General features: G+C 40.3%; 1 protein-coding gene across 1 annotated transcript in view; it reads right to left on the bottom strand.

Moving 5' to 3' along the window:
* Nucleotides 1-3,777: 3,777 nt before the first annotated feature.
* serpina10b (serpin peptidase inhibitor, clade A (alpha-1 antiproteinase, antitrypsin), member 10b) overlaps nt 3,778-19,409 on the bottom strand; it is a 55,958-nt gene continuing 40,326 nt past the window's right edge. The window contains exons 8-11 of the mRNA XM_048600050.1: nt 9,132-9,827; nt 7,490-7,760; nt 4,311-4,458; nt 3,778-4,183 (exon numbers count right to left, since the gene is read on the bottom strand). Of these exons, the coding sequence (XP_048456007.1) occupies nt 3,992-4,183; nt 4,311-4,458; nt 7,490-7,760; nt 9,132-9,827 (1,307 nt within the window). The 3' untranslated portion in view covers nt 3,778-3,991. The remainder of the gene's footprint in view (nt 4,184-4,310; nt 4,459-7,489; nt 7,761-9,131; nt 9,828-19,409) is intronic.

Genomic DNA, 19,409 nt, shown 5'->3' with positions numbered 1-19,409 from the left:
CTCCTATGATGCTGCTTGGCCTGCTGTGTTCATCCAGCTCTACACCTCGTTAGGTCAAGTGACCCGTTCTGAGGAAGGTTAACTCTGATTTCTCGTCACATATGCTGCCAGACCTGCTGAGCTTTTCTACCAATTTCTATGTTTGTCAGTGTAATGCAATGGATGTGCATACTAGTTTAAATATAGCCTTAATCAGATTGAGCAATGCAGTCTCAAATCCTGGTTTGGATCAGCCCTATTAGCCTCATTCAAAGATCCAGGAGTTGAGGATCAGTCCAGTCCCACCAGCTAATTCCCCAAGTAGCAGCTGTAGGCTCACTCATGAGTATTCTCTGTCTGACTGTAACTAAGCCTGGCAATCAATAATTTCAGGACAAAAAAGTTAAATAGTTAAAACTCCACTTCTAATCTGAAACTGCACCATTTTCATATAAAACTAAGAGGCAAACTTTGAGCAGGGTATTAAAGGAGGAGAGTTAACATTTCAGGTCCGGTGACCCTTCGTCAGAACAGATTTTTCCTTCACAGATGCTACCAGACCTGCTGAGCTTTTCCAGCAACTTTGTTTTTGTTCCTGATTTACAACATCCGCAGTTCTTTCGTTTTTTATTAAAGGAGGAGAGGAAGGTTTAAAAGCAAATGGAGCTAGTGAAGGAAGAGAATTCCAGAGCATTTGGACAGGTAATACTTCTGGCCAGTTACAGTTAAAAATTGGTCCAGACATTCCATATTTCTATTATTTCATGATCTAATATTCTTTCTAAATATTGCTGTGGCTGCTATGAGAACCAGGTACATCACTGATAGTTTTTTTAAAATCTGCTTGCATGCCTAATTTACCAGGAGCTAAGAGCCTTCACAGACCTTTAAAGATGCTGGCAGTAGCCAGGCTGCTCCTATTTCTGACAGTCCTATTTTCATGAGTAGTGCAAGGAAGGAAGACATAAGTCGCTGAAGAGAGAAACCCTAAATTTCAGCAGGTAATTGCAGTTTCTACAGATTTCAAACAGGCCCCATTTTTGCTGAAGCAAGGGTTTAAAGCTTAGGTGTATGTGTAGCAGATTTTTGGAGTAGATGGAAATGTTTCTGATGGGTAGGACTGAATGTTATATATTCCTGAGTACAAGGTTTTCAGAAAGATAGGAAAGGAAGAAGAAGAGATGGGCGATCATGTTGATTAAAAGCATTGTAATGCTGGAGAAAGAAGTGCCAGAGTGTTCAAGGACAGCGTAAGTTTAGCTAGAGCTGAGGAGAAAAGCATATAATTAGATTGAACATAGAATGTAGATTGCTTGGCATAGTCTATAGACCAACTAGTGGGAAAGACGTAGAGGAGCAAATCTGTAGGGAAATTACAGAGAGGTGTGAATGTTTTACGACAGTTATAATGCAGTCATTAATTACTCAGATTTAAATTCTGATAGTGATAGTGTAAAAAGCAATATGAGATAAGCGCTCCTAGATTATATTCAGCGGAATTTTCTATGGCAGTACATGTCCAGTCAGATAAGAAAGGAGCTAGCACCTAGACCAGGTTCTTGGAAATGATGTGGGCCAAGTAGACCAACTGGCAAGAACTGTGATCATTGTATCATAAGGTTTAGGAAAGTGGCAAAAAAGGACAGTGGGAAATCCAGAAAAAGAATAATTTACTTGGGGTAGAGCCAATACAAATGAGGGAAAAATGGGACTGGGCCAGATGGACTGGAAACCAATGTTTTGTGGAAACTGTAGCTGAACAATGGGCTACCTTCCAAAAAGAAATGGTTCAGGTACAGTCAAGGTATATTGCTTCAAAAGGCATAGATAGGCCAGACAAATCCAAGGATTCCTGGATGAAAAAAGGATGTAAAAATTAAGACAAGGAAGAAAAAAGTAGGCATGACAACTGTTTGGTAGAAAATACAATTGAGAACAAAGCTGAATACAAAACATTTAGAAGAGAGGTTTGAAAAAAAGTATACAGGAGAAACAAAGAGGGACTATGAAAACAATCTAGTAACTAGCATAAAACGGGAATCTCAAAGTCTTCTGCAGGCACGTAAATGGAAAAGGGTGTCAAAAGGAAGAGTAGGGTCTAATAGGGGCCAACAACGATATTTATCCAAGGAGACAGGGGTTATGACTGCGGTTTTAAAAGAATATTTTGCAGTTGTCTTTACCAAGAAGCCAGATGCCACCCAGGAGGAAACTGTCAGCAGATGAGTTTAAAACCGATGAAAAGCTTTGAGATAAATTGTTGATAATTAAAGTTGGCAAGCCACCAGGACTGTTTGAGAGACATCCAAAGATATTCAAGAAAATGAAAATGGAAATTGCAGGGATGCTTGGTGATAATCTTCCAGTCTTCCCTAGACTTCAGCAAGGTGATAGCGGATTAGAAATTTGCAAGACACAGCCCCCTTATTCAGAAAACCTTTTAAGGATCTGTGATAACTATGATCTGAAATTGTCTATGTTTCCCAAGGATAGCTTTGTCCAGCAGTGGTTAAACCTGCTAGGCAGTTAATTGTTCCAGCTGCCAGCCTTATTTTAATATATAAATAGTCAACCCTCTTCCACCTGGCCCTTGTCCCACTTCTGTTAAACTTGGATGTAGGTAAGTTGGAGATGGATTGGTTTAAGATTTTTAAAGTTCTAAGTTCTCACTGACCTCAATCCATCTATTTTTGGCAATCAAAATTAATCACAAAAGGGTTACTGTCTTGTGTCTAAATAATGTACAAATAATGGTTGCAGGTTTATTAAAAGATTAAATGTTGCACACGCTCTTGCCCAACACCCTAGGATGAAAAGGAAAGGTGTGCTGCAGAGACCGCACATATCAGAGGTCAATTTTACAGAAGTATTTCCCCAATCTCCCATTGTCATTTTAAATTTAGCTAAAAGATCATCCATCATATTGGTTACTCCATTATACCTTTTATTCTCAACCTTAGTTTTGTATTGTACAGAAATGTTTGTTGTTTTTAGAGTCAGTAAGAATGAAAGTGATCATGCTGTTAAAATAATAGTTTCCAATTTGGGAGGAATAAAGCCATTTTAAATGTAAACAGTGCAATCAGCCTAAGAGAATTCTTTAACCTCACTACAGGCATTGTCTCATTAGTTGTTTTTGTGGTCTTATGTCCTGCATTTAAGACTTAGAATTAAATATCAATTTAGTTTTGACAGCAGTGCTTTTCCTTTATTTTTCAATATTTCTGATGTTGCCTTAATGCATGCTATTGATTCATATTCAGCATCTAGAAATCACTTCCACTAAATAGTCCATATCCTTTGTCCCCCCACCCCAAAGTTGATTGATTACACTGCACCAGAATTGCCTTTAGATATGTTCTTGCTTACCAAGGGGATCAAGGGTTAAGCGGAGAAAATGGGAGAATGGTGTTGAAGAACTTATCAGCCATGATTGAGTGGTGGAGCAGACTGGATGGGCCGAATGGCCTAATTTCTGCTCCTATGTCTTATGGTCTTATGGTCTTTTCATAGCCCTTCAATAGTAAGTGTTCCAGCTAACAGCAACTGCAATTACTGCCTATAGTGTATAACCTGACAAGTGTAAGCTTACGAGCACCATAGAGTTACTTGAAAACCAGTAGTTCCATATCGTCAACTGAATTTTGTTGTGACCTCCAGGAGGATGTTTTAAGTTTGGAATTTTCAGGACAATGAAGAACCTTTGAGAAACTGAAAACACGTTTATACCCATTAGTCAAAAGTGCAAAGTGACTTGTGATTGAAAACAAAATAACATCATGCACAAAGTGAAAGCGATTTTTGAGAAAAGGACTCCTTTATTTCAATGCTTTTAAATATTAAACATAGTTATCAAATGTTTCCAAATGTGAAAAATTGAATCAACTTGATTATTCTATTTTCTATATTGTTATAGACGACACACAATATTGCTAATCCTTTCAACATCATTATTGTAATGCCTAATTTACAAACCAAAAATCAATTCAAAAACAATAATTTCACCAGAACATTAACTCTTGGTGGGATCTTTCACCCTTCCTATAAACAGTAGCATGTTTGTTATTTCTTCATATATCATGAAAACAAAAGGGTGGTCCACTTTTATCATAGTTGGAAGTGAATAAGGCACTGCTGCAACACTGGTGACTGCTGCCGCTTCTGTTCCTCTCTCATCCACGTCAATCACTGCTTTGTGAATAACCTGGAAAAATGAACAAAAATGCAACTAATCAGTTGCTACTTCCTCCTTCTCCTGCCATATTCAGATAAGCATAGCAATCAGGTGAAAAACTAATATGGGTCAGTGATTACTCTTGGACCAAGTGTACCTTGGAAATCTTCAGATGGTGAGATGAAGAGATTTCAGAAAAATTGGCAGTGTTTGTGAAGGGTTTTATAATTCCCAGTTGTCTCAGCTTCCTTTCCATGTTATACGACTTGTCCAATTTAAATTTTGGAAAATATAATTCTATTTTCCTAGGACAATAAAATAAAGCTTGATTTACAAAAAATGGAAAACTAAGAAAAAAACATTTAGTTTTATTGTGTTTAAATCTCTTGACATGAAATAGAGCACACATTAGTATTTTATATTAGAATCATGAGGGAAGAATAGATGATTGAGACCTAGAGCAAAGCCTTTGCTTTTGGAGTCTCACTTATATCCAGCCTAATCTAGTAAAGCAAAAAATCCTTGTAAGTTTGTGACAATTACCTTATGGAGTGCTTAATAGCATGTTCTGCATTTTTAAAAATGTATTTATTGTAGAAAATGTTCAATGAACCAAATGGTTTTCTCTTCCAATTGGCTTTACAAAGTAACAAGGGGAAGCCCATCAACCCCAAAAGCCTGGTTTGGTATTCAATTAAATCATGGCCAGTCCATATATCAGTTCTATTACCCACTTTAGTTCCAATTGGTATGTTGCTTTTTGCACAGCTACTGTGAGAAATGCAATGCTGAACATAAAGGTGTGACTATGCCATATATTCACAAAAAACTGCGGTCTGACTACAATCTGTTCAGAAACTGCAAACTCAGCAATCAAGCTTGTGTACTTTTCAAGAAATGCCTTTCCCTTTATATATATGTGTGGGTGTGTGTGTGTATATATGTATGTATGTATGTATATATATATATATATATAGTTGAATACATTCTGGCAATGGAATCAGAATGCTAAATGTTCTGCTGCCAGCTATGCCAAGTAAATCATACTGCCTGTATACAGCAAGGACTCTATCCATCACTCCACTGAGACAAATATCAGAACTGGGATTTGGCTAGACTATTTGCAAAATGTAAGGAGAACCCTGCATAAACTTCGACCTCACTGATGTGCTATGTTAGTATATTGAAGGTATTTCATTGCCATTATGCGTGTAGATTCAATGAAAGACCTTAATTGCGCTCTCAAAATAAACTTTAAAATTAAGCTAGGTTTAAAGATTAGCGAAGCAGCATATCAATTAACCATTATTGCTGTGCTCTTGAGCGGCAGGATGAAGATTGATGTCTGAGTCAGCCTCTGTCAAGTTTCAGATCACAGTCAAGTTATTGAGGGCAAGTGCCAGGTGGAACTGATACTTTTTTACATAGCAAAGGGAAAAAATTAATTGAAATAATTTGGATCACTTCCAGCAATTGATCACAAGCTGGCATTGACAAAGATATGTAAACATATTGTCTTTTTACTCCTCATCCAGGGTATGGAGTTTGACATGCAGTTATTCAAAATTTCATGAATTGCACTAAAAAGGAATAAGCCATTAATACCACGATGTGGTAATTCATTGACAACAAAGGAAGATTTTCCTGGCTGAATTTTAGATTTACAATTGAATGCTTACATTTACTTATAAATGCTTTTACTTATAGATTCGGTGTCTGATACCACCATTCTCATTAACGTATGAAGAAGGAGTGGGACTCAGAAAGCTTGTGTTTTCAAATAAACCTGTTGGACTATAACCTGGTGTTGTGTGACTTCTGGCCTTGCCTACCCCAATTCAATACCGGCACCTCCACCTCATAGCTTTAATTTAGTTTTAAATGTTACGCGGTTCCATTCATATCTTAAATTGCATTGATCTGAACCTGAATGTATTTATATTTTAAATTGTCATAATAAACAGATTTTTTTAAAGAAACTGAAAGAACTGCAGATGCTGTAAATCAGGAATAAAAACAAAGTTGCTGGAAAAGCTCAGCAGGTCTGACAGCATCTGTGAAGGAAAAAACAGAGTTAACGTTTCAGGTCCGGTGACCCTTCCTCAGAACTCAGTGGTAACAGTGGTTGATTTTACAGCAGAGTCATAGAATCATACAGCATGGAAACAGACAAACTTGGTCCGTGCTGACCGGATATCCCAATCTGACCTAGTTCCATTTGCCAGCATTTGGCCCATATCACTCTAAACCCTTCCTATTCACATACCCCGTCAAATGCCTTTTAAATGTAATTGTACCCGCCTCTTCCACTTCCTCTGGCAGTTCGTTCGGTACATATACTACCATCTGCATGAAAAAGTTACCCTCTGGGTCCTGATAAAATCTTTCCCTTCTCAGCTTAAACCAATGCCCTCTAGTTTTGGACTCCCCTACCCTAGGAAGAGCAGATAAGAGCAGACAATTAAAGTGATTCTGCAAGCATTGCCACAACTCCAGTACATCCAGTAAAAATGCCCAATCAACTAGTGGATATTTACCCAGACATTTTCCTGTGGAGTTAACTTAGTGCATAATTTCCCATACAGAAACAGGCAATTAAGCTATTAACTATTCATCATTGAAAACTGAAAGAACTGCGGATGCTGTAAATCAGAACTAACAACAGAAGTTGCTGGAAAACTCAGCAGGTCTGGCAGCGTCTGTGAAGAGAAATCCGAGTTAACATTTCGGGCACGTTAAGCCTTCCTCAGAACCCACCTCAGAGCTATTCATCACAGTTTCATCTTAAATATTTTGATATCTTACTGAAACAAGTACATATTTTAATTAATATTAAATGAAATGTAAATGCTAAAAATAAGTTACAGGTGATAACAACAATACCTAAGGTTTCTTTTCGGTCAATAAGACTGTCTCAGACTTTCATTTGGCTCCACATATATCAAAGAAACATAAAATAAATCTTAAGTTCAATAATGAAGTATGGGCTATAAGGACAGTTTGTTGAAAAACGTGTGTGAACTTTTGTCTCACTCTAGCTGCTTTTTCTCGATTCTAAACTACAAGGAATTTCTGATATAACACGATGGTTCCGTTCTTGTGTGATCTCGCATTATTAAGAAAGTTGCGCAATAGCCGCGCCATTTAAACTAATGGGGCCGGAGTCGCATTATAGCCGATACAAGTAAGGAATCTTTGCATTTTACAAATAGTGGTCTAAATTCTTCAATCGCGTTAAAGCCAATTCACATTGAAGAAGCATGCATTATAGCAGAACTGACTATACAGCATTTTGACATGCCCATTACTGTTTGATTGTAAAATTGAAAGTTATACTTAGGTTTCAGTGCTTTGATCCACTCGGCAATTAATTCTGTTGTTAGCTCATCTTCCACATGTAGGTATTCTCCATTCTTTGGTATCACCACCAACATATTTGCACTTCCTTGGTATGGAATCTTCAGGATTATACAAGAATTTCTTTCATCATGTGTTAAGAAAAATGTGTCCTCTTTGAACATCATTGGAACTTTGATTCTGGTATATGCATTTATATAGAATGTCCCATCCATGGTGGCATTTGGATCAAAAGGAGCCATCCACTTCCCTGGACAAAAGTAGGCAATTGTTGCTAATCTACAATTACTCATTCTTACTTTTTTAACATTATAAACAATCTTTCGTATTGTGACTATCATTAATCAGAGTATCATGAAGGCAGAAGGGTGAGAGTCACCGTTTTCTTGGTTTCCATTTCATAAGAATTAATTTTTTCTCCCCGCTCACTCTCTCCAACCCCTCATAAATCTCACGATCTAAAAGACAATACTAAGCTGAAGAAAATAATATGCAAGAAAAAGTTGAAACCTAGAGGTGCAGAAAGGGGGTAGGAACAGAACTATGAAAATAAGCTCAGAATAGAAGTATGATAAGAAGTATAAGTCTATTGAAAACAAGTTCAGTTTATACTATAATTGTTTCTAAGGTATGACAGATTTATTTAATGAATAGAAACTGAAGGAACAAAGCTTTTGGGCCAGGTACACAAATCACTAAAAGCCAGTGCACACACAGGTAGAAAAATAAATAAAAAATACTAATGGAATGTTGGCTTTACTTTCAAAGAGATTGGCAGACAAAGAGAAGTGGCCATGCTTCAGTTGTCCTGAACTTCACACCTGGAACATTGTTTTCAGTTTTGGACACACTAGTATATAATAGTTTTAAGGACGAACACTGCAGATTTCTCAAAATGAGTTGGAGGCTTTTATGGTTAAATTATGGACACAAGTTGCAAAACAAAAAGCATTCTATTCCTTTGAGTTTCCAGAACTGAAGGATAATCGAATTGAAGCATTTATAATGATGAAAATATATACAGCGATACTATTTCCGCTGGTGAGAGAATCCGGAGCAAAGCGGCACCATCATAATGATAGCATTTTTTTTACATGGAAGATAAAGGCTATGTGGAAAGGCTATGGATGCTGTGTCAACCAAAATTTCCAAGACTGGGGTTAACCATTGTTTTGGGTTAATGGTTTTAAGATATTAGAATCAGACATAGGACTTGAGATACAGATTGGCTATGATCTTATTATCGATAGGCTTGACAGGCTGACTGGCCCAACTCTTGTATTCAGGGACACGCACGTTTATTCTACTATCATACCAATAAGACTCAATATGTTCTGTTTATTCTTTAGCTCCAATTTGAATAAAGAAGTACCACTAGTTGACTGAAGCTAATCCATGGTTTTTGGAACAGAAATTGTAAATCCGCTGAATTCGTTCAGTCTTACTTTCTGCCTACAACCTTCACACCATGTGCCACCAAGCTGCTATACTTAACTAACTTAATCTTCAAGTCACTGCTCCCTTCAACTTGACCCTTTTTAACTTGACCTAGGCTTCAATATTTACAAAAAATAGACAAGGCATTTTTTATTACTATTTTGAATGAACTTTGAAGTCTTACCTTTGAATAAGATGTAATTAATAAACATAAGTTTGGTTTTGCTATCCACAGAAACAAGCAACCTGTTGATTTTTCCATTTGTTCTATTGTCAATATATTGATTAATGATGTCTGTGGTGTTGGCTGTATCTTGAAAATCTACGGGAGTTATATCAGCATTATAAAAATAAGAAGCATCATTGATGAATGTTGGTTTCAAGTGAATGTCATCTTGTACAAACAAAGAAATTCCCCCTGAGATATGAAGATCTTTGTTGCTGCTAAAATTGCAGTGAAGCCACTGATACAATGTGTGCAATAGGTATGGGTTGTCAGTTTTGATCAAATCTTTTACGTTTAGGCCTCGGAGTATGTCATCATATGTAACATGTTTAGCACCAAGGGATATCATGGCAAAGATTGTGGAGACGGTCATAGGTGAAAAGAACACATTGACTTCATGTAGGTTTGCTATTTTCCTGTAGAGGTTAAAACCAAATTCCCTGTTCTTTTCCGCCAAGGTATAGATTGTTTGCATATCAGGGACTGATTCTGGTGCTTCTGGTAAAAGTATGACTTCAACGTCATGTTCTGAATCTGAACTAAAATTCCGGGGCTGCTGTAGCTTGCTACATTGGTGCTGCTGTGCCATCGCAGTGATCATTAATTCACCACTTATCAGTAGGATAAAAATTTCCACTTTCATTTTTTTCTTGTCTTGATGATCTCAGAATTACCTGCAAAGTGACATTCTGGATAATAAATGAATATTAGTTTAATAATAAGTCATTACTTTTGCAATAACTAATCACACATGATCTTGGCAAACTGCATTCAACAAATGTAGCACAACCTTTCACTGGAATATTTTTTGCCACGGAAAAGAAAAAAAAAACATAGAAAAGAACAGATTCCATCTGAAGAAGGTAGACCTCAGACTAAAGCTAAATCAAAGGATAGCTTTGAAAACATTTTTCCAGCTGGGGGTCTTAGATTTGGAATTTTAAGAAGATTACTAAGGCAGTTGAAGACTATGCTACTAAAAAGAAGAAAAGAGTAGATGGACAAAAGCCTACGGTTAGAATGCCAAAGACTGTAGAAGGGGATATAATGTCAGAGGTTATAGAAATAGGGAGGATCTGCACTGTAGCAGTATTGAGAATGCAATTTTTAATGCATTAAACAATAGGCAGACAGTATATATCGGTTAGGATAAAGGGCCAATGGGTTTTAATGTAGAAAAGAGAAAGGAGACTGAGTTTGGGTAAATTGTTTCATGAGAATTGGATGATGAATGACCAGCAAGGAGGACATTAGTCAAGATTAGAGGTGACAGAAGTATGGTCAAGTTGCCAGCAGCATCAGGGTTAAGATAGAAGTTGAGTGGGTAATTTTCAAAGGAGATAGCAGGTAGTTGAGTGATGGGAAAGAAGTGTGTTTTGACATCTACTTTCTTATAATTAAAAAGTGTGATCTACGGCATGAGCTAAATAAATAAGCAACCCGGTTTATATGCTTAGGTTAAACTGAATGGAATCTGAGCCTGAACATTCAGCTTAATAGCGACAGAGTACTCTTAAACCATATTTTATAATTTATTGAAATGTTAATATGGAGTGATAAATATTATAGTGTTTTGTTTCTATCTGAATACCAGTTTACAACATTGCTGTGTGGAGAAATGTGTTAAGAATCACATTTAGATATTGTTTGCAGGTTTTTTTACATATAACTAGAAATCTTACAAATTGATTCTCTTTTATGATCTGGTTTCTTTCTTTCTTTCATTATAGTTTCCTGAAATCTATTCAAAATAAAGAATATCAAACTCCCACACAATGTGACAAAACTCAGAAAAAGTTCTTTCCCCTTAGATCATAGGTCCAAGGAGACAAGCATTGTTGTTATTATAACGTGCATGTTTGGAACAAATTTGCTATTACACAATGTATATTGAGAAGATTCAAAATGTTAAATTCCAGTAACTTTAAAACATGCTTCTATTACAACTTTAATTCATGCAGGTTTAGTCTGTCTGCAGGATCCCAGCACTTTGTTAATTATTTGTCACCTACATTCTGCATAGGAAGAGAATAATTAAACATAATGTTAACTATAATTTGTGAGTCTTCACAATTATGAACTTAACAATTTTTAAAGTTCCGACTATTGAAGCCTGTACTGCTATCGAGAAAGATGAAAGATTATCAAATCTCATCTCTCTTTTGCTGAAAGCAGCAATGATTTTTTAATGATGCATACATGATTCTAATGGATAGTCAGTTGTGGAGAAAAGCCAATTAAGTAAATCAGTCCACAAACCATCTTTTGCTTGTTACCCATTAATACTCAGTACACATTACCCAATGTATAGACATAATCCAGTCCAGAAACTTGAACAGAATGACTAGCTTGGAAATATCATCGGCTGTATCTACTTTTCAATGTTTGAGTGCTTTGTGTCCATGTTTTAACATAAAAAAGTTATACACATGAAATGTTCAAGTGTGGATTGTTGTAGGGCAAACTAAGTTAATAAAGGGTGAATATTAGCTAGTCAATCAACACTTGTAATGCAAGTATCTCAATACATTGGACTATCAACTTGCCAAATCATCAATTTACTGGACCAAGCCTTTGCTCAATGGCAGCATTTCCATTTCTCAGTTATTGGTTGCAGGGTCTGAACCCCATACCAGACGGTGCTGATGAGTGGAGACTGAAGTTCTGGCTCTAAGTATAAGATTGTCATCAGTTTCAATGGATGTGACTGGAGTTGGCCACACTTTCCCACCACATACCACCACTCATTGTATAGTTTGTAGGAGCACACAGGATCTAAACATCTTATAACTGATATAGGAAGATGCATACAACCATGGAGGGACCGTTTACATGATGGTTGGCCCATTCGCCACTTCACACTATTCTACAAAGGAACAGTGTGATACAGAATTAAGAGCAGCTCGTTTGAATGGTCAACAGTAACAGTAATTCAATAATTCACTTACCACTTTCCCAATTCGCTGGCCTTGATTCTAACTCTACTTCTAGCACTACCCAAACAGATTACAAGCTATGGATTTAATTTTAATATTATCGTAAAAATTATAAATCAATCAGCAAAACACTAGAAAAGACTCAACACATAAACTTTTGCTGTATCAAATCTTACCGCTCACATTTCTTGCTTGTGCTGAAAGCAACAGATTTTTTTACTGAATTGTGCCTTGCAACATAGCTCTGATGGATAGTGCGTTGTGGAAAAAAGCCAACTGAGTAAACAAGTTTTTATTTGCTCATTAACGATTAATAAAAAGTACACATTACCCAATGTGCTGTCATTATCTAGTCTATTGAGCTTGAACGGGGGGAACTGGCTTGGAAATATTTCAGTTCTATTTTTCTCTTGATCTAAAAGCATGAGGGAGCTGTTATACATGACAGGGAAGATTGATGGTCTGGTGTGCACAACTGTTCTCCTACCCCCACCCCCGCCAAAAAGTAACAGTCAGTTCAGCTCACAGTTTAGAATTCTCTTCTATTTAGCTTTTGTCACCTTACCTCTCTCTCCTCTTCTTCTTTCTTGATCATGAGGGGAATCAAGGGTTTGGGGAAAACACAAGAAAGTGGACGTGAGGAGTTTTGGATCAGCCATGCTCCTATTGAATAGTGGATCAGGCTCGAGGGGCCAAATGGTTTATTTCTGTTCCTATTTACTATGATCTCACGGTCTTACTCCAGCACTTGAACCAAATATAAGATAATTCATAATTAATGTCTCTTTCTTTGTCTGATTACACGTTAGTGATACACCTTGAAGGTCTTTCTATGTTACCATTTAACACAAGTATATCAAATTATATGATAGCGTCGCTGTAATATTATAACACCTGAACAGGTACCAGCCACCTCTCTCCATTTCATCCAAGAAACTTGCCTGGCCACAAACTAAATCCTTGAGCAAGTCTAGTTGCAATCAAGTTGCCATCAGCAGTTTCGAGAAACTGAGCACCATCATCCAGCAGATGGAAGATATAATTCCCTTTCCAGAGTTTCAGGCTGCTTTTAAAATAGCAGCAACCCCACTGGGCTTGTACCTAAAAAGAACTGCCTACAAGGACTGTAATTATAATTTGCAGCTCAGCAACTGTATATCAATAAGGCCCGACCATGAAAATGAAACATGGCAATGTCATTGGGTGGGTCACAGTGGGCCTTCAACTAATATTACCAAAAACATATTAACTGGATTTCAACTTCAGTAGAGTTATACACAAGTATTAATAACAACAGCAACAACAGAAGTTGTTGGAAAAGCACAGCAGGTCTGGCAGCATCTGTGAAGGAAAAAATCAGTTAACGTTTTGGGTCTGGTGACCTTTCCTCAGAACGGATGGTAGCTGAGAAAACGTCGGTTTATATGCAGAATGTAGGGAGGGGGATGTGATAGGGAGTAAACGAAGAAAGAGAAGGGCAGTTGGATAGACAAAGGCGTTGATAACGATCTGGCTAGGAGGGTAAAGAGTTGTTAATGGGAAACGGTTCCCCAGCACCACTGTGGACAGGGCCCTCAACCAGGTCCGACCCATCTCCCGCACTTCCGCCCTCACCCCGTCTCTTCCCTTCCACAACAGCAATAGGGTTCCCCTTGTCCTTATCCACCATCCCACCAGCATCCACATCCAGAAGATCATCAGACGCCATTTCCGCTACATCCAGCAAGTTGCTACCACCAGATACATATTCCCCTCCCCTCCCTTGTCCACCTTCCGCAGAGAACTTTTCTTCCAGGACACCCTGGTCCACTCTTCCTTCACCCCCAACACTCCCCCACAGCCCCACGGCACATTCCCCTGCAACCGGCGAAGGTACAACACCTGCCCATTTACCTCCTCCCTCCCCAGTATCCAAGGGCCCAAACATACCTTCCAGGTGAAGCAACACTTCACCTGCACTTCCCAGAATCTAGGCTACTGCATTCGCTGCTCACAATGTTGTTTTTTTTTGTCTTTATTCATGAACGGGATGAGGGCATCGTTGGCTAGGCAGCATTTATTGCCCATCCCTAATTGCCCAGAGGACAGTTCAGAGTCAACCACATTGCTGTGGGTCTGGAGTCTAATGTAGGCCAAACCAGGTAAGGATGGCAGTTTCCTTCCCTAAAGGACATTAGTGAACCAGATGGGTTTTTCCCAACAATTGACAATGGATTCATGGACATCATTAGACATTTATTGAATTCAAATTCCACCTTGTGCCATGGCGGGATTTGAACCCAGGTGCCCAGAACATTATCTAGGTCTCTGGAATAACAGTCCAGCGATAATACCACTAAGATTCCTGGTTTCCTCTACATTGGGGAAATGAAGCATAGATGGGGTGACCGCTTTGCAGAACATCTACATTCTGCTCGCAAAAAAGACCCTGATCTTCCTGTTGCCTGCCACTTTACTGCACCACCCTGCTCCCTGGCCAACATCTCTGTCTCTGGCTTGCTGCAGTATTCCAGTGAACCTCAATGCAAGCTGGAAGAACAACACCTCATTTTCTGCTTGGGGATCCTGCAACCCTCTGGACTCCATATTGCGTTCAACAAGTTTAGGGCCTGAACTCTCCCATGTCCTAGCCCCCTACCCCACACACCAGGCCTTGTTATCACATAGCCTGTCTGTACACACTACCTATTGTTAGTCATTAACAGTCCCCATTAACTACTATTCACCCTCCCAGCCTGATCGTTATCAACTCCTTTGTCTATCGAACTGCTCTTCTCTCTCTTCGGGTTCTATCCTATTGTTTACTCCCTACTCCATTCCCCCTCCCTATTTTCTGCATGTAAACCGACGTTTTCCCAGCTACCATCAGTTCTGAGGAAAGGTAGCTGGACCCGAAACGTTGACTCTGATTTTTCCTTCACAGATGCTGCCAGACCTGCTGAGCTTTTCCAACAACTTTGTTTTTGTTCCTGGTTTACAGCATCCACAATTCTTTTGGTTTTTAAAAGTTCACAGCAGTTCATTAGTCGATTCAATTGGGCAGACTGAGCACTGGAGCAAAACATGGAGAAAACCCAGGTTGTTACTCAGGAGCAACTCTGACAATCTGGATTGGTAAAGTTATAATCTTTCAAATTCAGAGTTACACCAAAGCGACACTTAACGATAATTAAAGATCCCATAATCCTGTTGGGATCTTCATTTTCCCACTGCTGCCATCAAAGATGAAGTAACTGGAATCTAATCACAATCTGTACAGCAGACCGAAAATACAAAATTAATCTGACAGTATTTGAAAGATGTTTGGACATTGTTTGGACATTGAGCAGTTTTCCTGCCACTTCCACCTCCATGCTGACTTCTTCAACCGTGACCCTAACCCTCCCTCTACTGACCCCTTCTCCCACCTCCAACACACCCCCTCCTCCTGGACACCACCCCAAGGCCTCCTACCCTCCCTCGACTTCTTCATCTCCAACTGCCGTTGAGACATCAATTGCCTCAACCTCTCCACCCCTCTCACCCACTCCAACCTCTCCCCCACAGAACGTGCAGCCCTCCACTCCCTCCGCTCCAATCCCAACCTCACCATAAAACCCGTGGACAAGGGAGGCGCAGTTGTAGTATGGTGCACTGACCTCTACATCGCCAAGGCCAGGCACCAACTCTACGACACCTCCTCCTACCGCCCCCTTGATCATGACCCCACCCCTGAGCACCAAACCATCATCTCCCAAACCATCCACAACCTCATCACCTCAGGTGACCTCCCAACCACGGCCTCCAACCTCATCGTTCCCAATCCTGCACCACCCGCTTCTATCTCCTTCCCAAAATACACAAACCTGACTGCCCTGGTCAACCCATTGTCTCCGCCTGCTCCTGCCCCACCGAACTTATCTCCAACTATCTGGACTCCATTTTCTCCCCCTTGGTCCAGGAACTCCCTACCTACGTCCGTGACACCACCCACGCCTTCCACCTCCTCCAGAACTTCCAATTCCCCGGTCCCCAACACCTCATCTTTACCATGGACGTCCAGTCCCTATACACCTGCATTCCCCATACAGATGGCCTAAAGGCCCTCTGCTTCTTCCTGTCCCGCAGGCCCGACCAGTCCCCCTCCACTGACACCCTCATCTGCTTAGCCGAACTCATCCTCACCCTCAACAACTTCTCTTTCAATTCCTCCCACTTCCTATAGACAAAGGGGGTAGCCATGGGTACCCGCATGGGCCCAAGCTATGCCTGCCTCTTTGCAGATTACGTGGAACAATCCCTCTTCCGTACCTACACTGGCCCTAAACCCCACCTCTTCCTCTGTTACATTGATGACTGTATCGGCGCTGCGTCGTGCTCCCACGAGGAGCTCGAACAGTTCATCCACTTCACCAACACCTTCCACCCCAACCTTAAGTTCACCTGGACCATCTCTAACACCTCTCTCACCTTCCTGGACCTCTCTGTCTCCATCTCAGGCAACCACCTAGAAACCGATATCCGTTTCAAGTCCACCGACTCCCACAGCTACCTAGAATACACCTCCTCCCACCCACCTTCCTGCAAAAATGCCATCCCCTATTCCCAATTCCTTCGCCTCCGCCGCATCTGCTCCCAGGATGAGGCATTCCACTCCCGTACATCTCAGATGTCCTCGTTTTTCAAGGACCGCAACATCCCCCCCTCAGTGGTCGAGAATGCCCACCACTGTGTCTCCCACATTTCCCGCAACTCATCCCTCACACCCTGTCCCCGCAATAACAACCAAAAAAGAATCCCCCTCGTCCTCACGTACCACCCCACTAACCTCTGGATCCAACGCATCATCCTCCGACACTTCCGCCATCTGCAATCCGACCCCACCACCAAAGACATCTTTCCCTCCCCACCCTTATCTGCTTTCCGGAGGGACCACTCTCTCCATGACTCCCTTGTCAGCTCCACACTCCCCTTCAGCCCCACCACACCCGGCACTTTTCCCTGCAACCGCAGGAAGTGCTACACCTGCCCCTACACCTCCTCCTACACCTCCTCCCTCACCCCCATCCCAGGCCCCAAGAAGACTTTGCACATCAAGCAGATGTTCACCTGCACATCTGCTAATGTGGTATACTGCATCCGCTGTTCCCGTTGTGGCCTCCTGTACATCGGGGAAACCAAGTGGAGGCTTGGGGACGGCTTTGCAGAACACCTATGCTCAGTTCGCAATAAACAACTGCACCTCCCAGTCACGAACCATTTCAACTCCCCCTCCCATTCCCCAGACGACATGTCCATCCTGGGCCTCCTGCAGTGCCACAACGATGCCACCCGAAGGTTGCAGGAACAGCACCTCATATTCCGCTTGGGAACCCTGCAGCCCAATGGTATCAATGTGGATTTCACAAGCTTCAAAATCTCCCCTCCCTCTACCGCATCCAGCCCAGCTCATCCCCGCCTCCCTAACCTGTTCTTCCTCCCACCTATCCCCTCCTCCCACCTCAAGCCGCACCCCCATTTCCTACCTGCTAACCTCATCCCGCCCCCTTGACCTGTCTGTCCTCCCTGGACTGACCTATCTCCTCCCTACCTCCCCACCTACACTCACCTTTACTGGCTCCATCCCCGCCTCTTTGACCTGTCTGTTTCCTCTCCACCTATCTTCTCCCCTATCCATCTTCTATCCGCCTCCCCCTCTCACCCTATTTATTTCAGAACCCCCTTCCCCTCCCCCATTTCTGATGAAGGGTCTAGGCCCGAAACATCAGCTTTCCTGCTCCTATGATGCTGCTTGGCCTGCTGTGTTCATCCAGCTCTACACCTTGTTGTCTCAGCATTTGAAAAATGTTGTGGCAAAAATTTTTATACATTTTTTCCTTTTTTGAGAAAAATATATGATTAGTATCTTAGCATTTCCTTCACCAATGTCCCAAAGCTCTCGATTAACAATGTGTTACATTTTAAGACATCCTGTGTAAAAATATATGGTAATCATTTTGAAGTCAGCAAGACGTTACAAACAATGCTGAAATTGAGAAGTAGTTCATATATTTTTGGTATTATTTCTAGGTACTGGCACCATGAGGGGAAGCATGCCCACACAAAGCTTTCAGCAGAAGGTTAGCTCAATTCTGATAAGCAGTAAAGTATTTCATAGCTGATTACATTACCTTTGAGATACATGATGGTCCTCTGTGAGACCCCAGGTGCGACATGAGAGTATATTAACATGTAGGAACACCATTTTATCTGGTTCAAATGAATCACTTGTTACTCTTTGGAAAGAGTTATTTACATCTTCTGAACTTGGTATGTCATTACATCATAATATACATTGAAATGAAAGTATGCCTTATATTCAGAATGTTCTTCCAAAGATACTTGCTGTAACGTTTTAATCTCTTTGTGTACCAAGTGTTATTCGTTCTGTGTAAAGGTCATCAATAATTTTGTCAACAGGTACTTCTGGAAGTTGTATTCTTCTCTTAAATCTTGCTCTTTCCATTATACAGCTTGAGGTATATGCAGTGAAGCAGTGGTCTCCAACCTTTTTAAACAGAATGTAAGTGCAACCCAAAGAAAATACAGAATAAGCAGTTTACTTTTAGTGATTTGATTTGAATTGATTTATTATTGTCACATATACCAAGATACAGTGAAAAGTTTAGTTTTTTGTGCTGGAGAAATCTAAAACCATGGATATATAATTATTGATCTTTTTCTCCACTCACCAAATTTCAGGTCAACACCTGTGACTGTACATCACCTGCCAGTGCCTTGAAGTCTGGCTTGTTGTTTGAGACTGCTAGTCAAATGCAGTCCATCAAATGGGTATCTGCAAGGTGTGTGTGAGACTTGGACTTGATTATGTTCATTTGGGAGCATGATGTGTCAGAGGTTTGTGGAGCCAAGGTAAGCTTTCACCTTAAAAGCACAAGATAATAGAAGTGGGTGTTTTTCTCTGGTTATGAGTTCCCAGGTCACTGGCCTCTGATCTGACTTTCAGTTCAATATTATTTTGCATCGTAATTTTCGCTGTGCCAAATCCACTGCTTTGCAAATCAAATACCTGATGGAATTTGGTCGCCAACCCCATCAATATCTCCTTGAAGGAATGGATTTGAGACAAACATGATGATTTGTTCCATCACTTGTAATCCTTGAAATCATCTGTTGAATTTCTCTGTTTGTTTCCTTAGATAAGCATAGAAGGTTTTTAGATGGAATCATTTTTCTTTACCTTTGGTTTTTATTTTTCTGGACCTGGAAAGTATTGCGGTATTTTGTGTTTTGATTGGGAGGAACGCCAACGCAGTTTCAT

This window comes from Rhincodon typus, chromosome 8, assembly GCF_021869965.1.
Source record: "Rhincodon typus isolate 14 chromosome 8, sRhiTyp1.1, whole genome shotgun sequence".
NCBI lineage: Eukaryota > Metazoa > Chordata > Chondrichthyes > Orectolobiformes > Rhincodontidae > Rhincodon > Rhincodon typus.
Note: the sequence above shows the minus strand (reverse complement) of the source record. Positions and strands in the feature narration are given on the sequence as shown.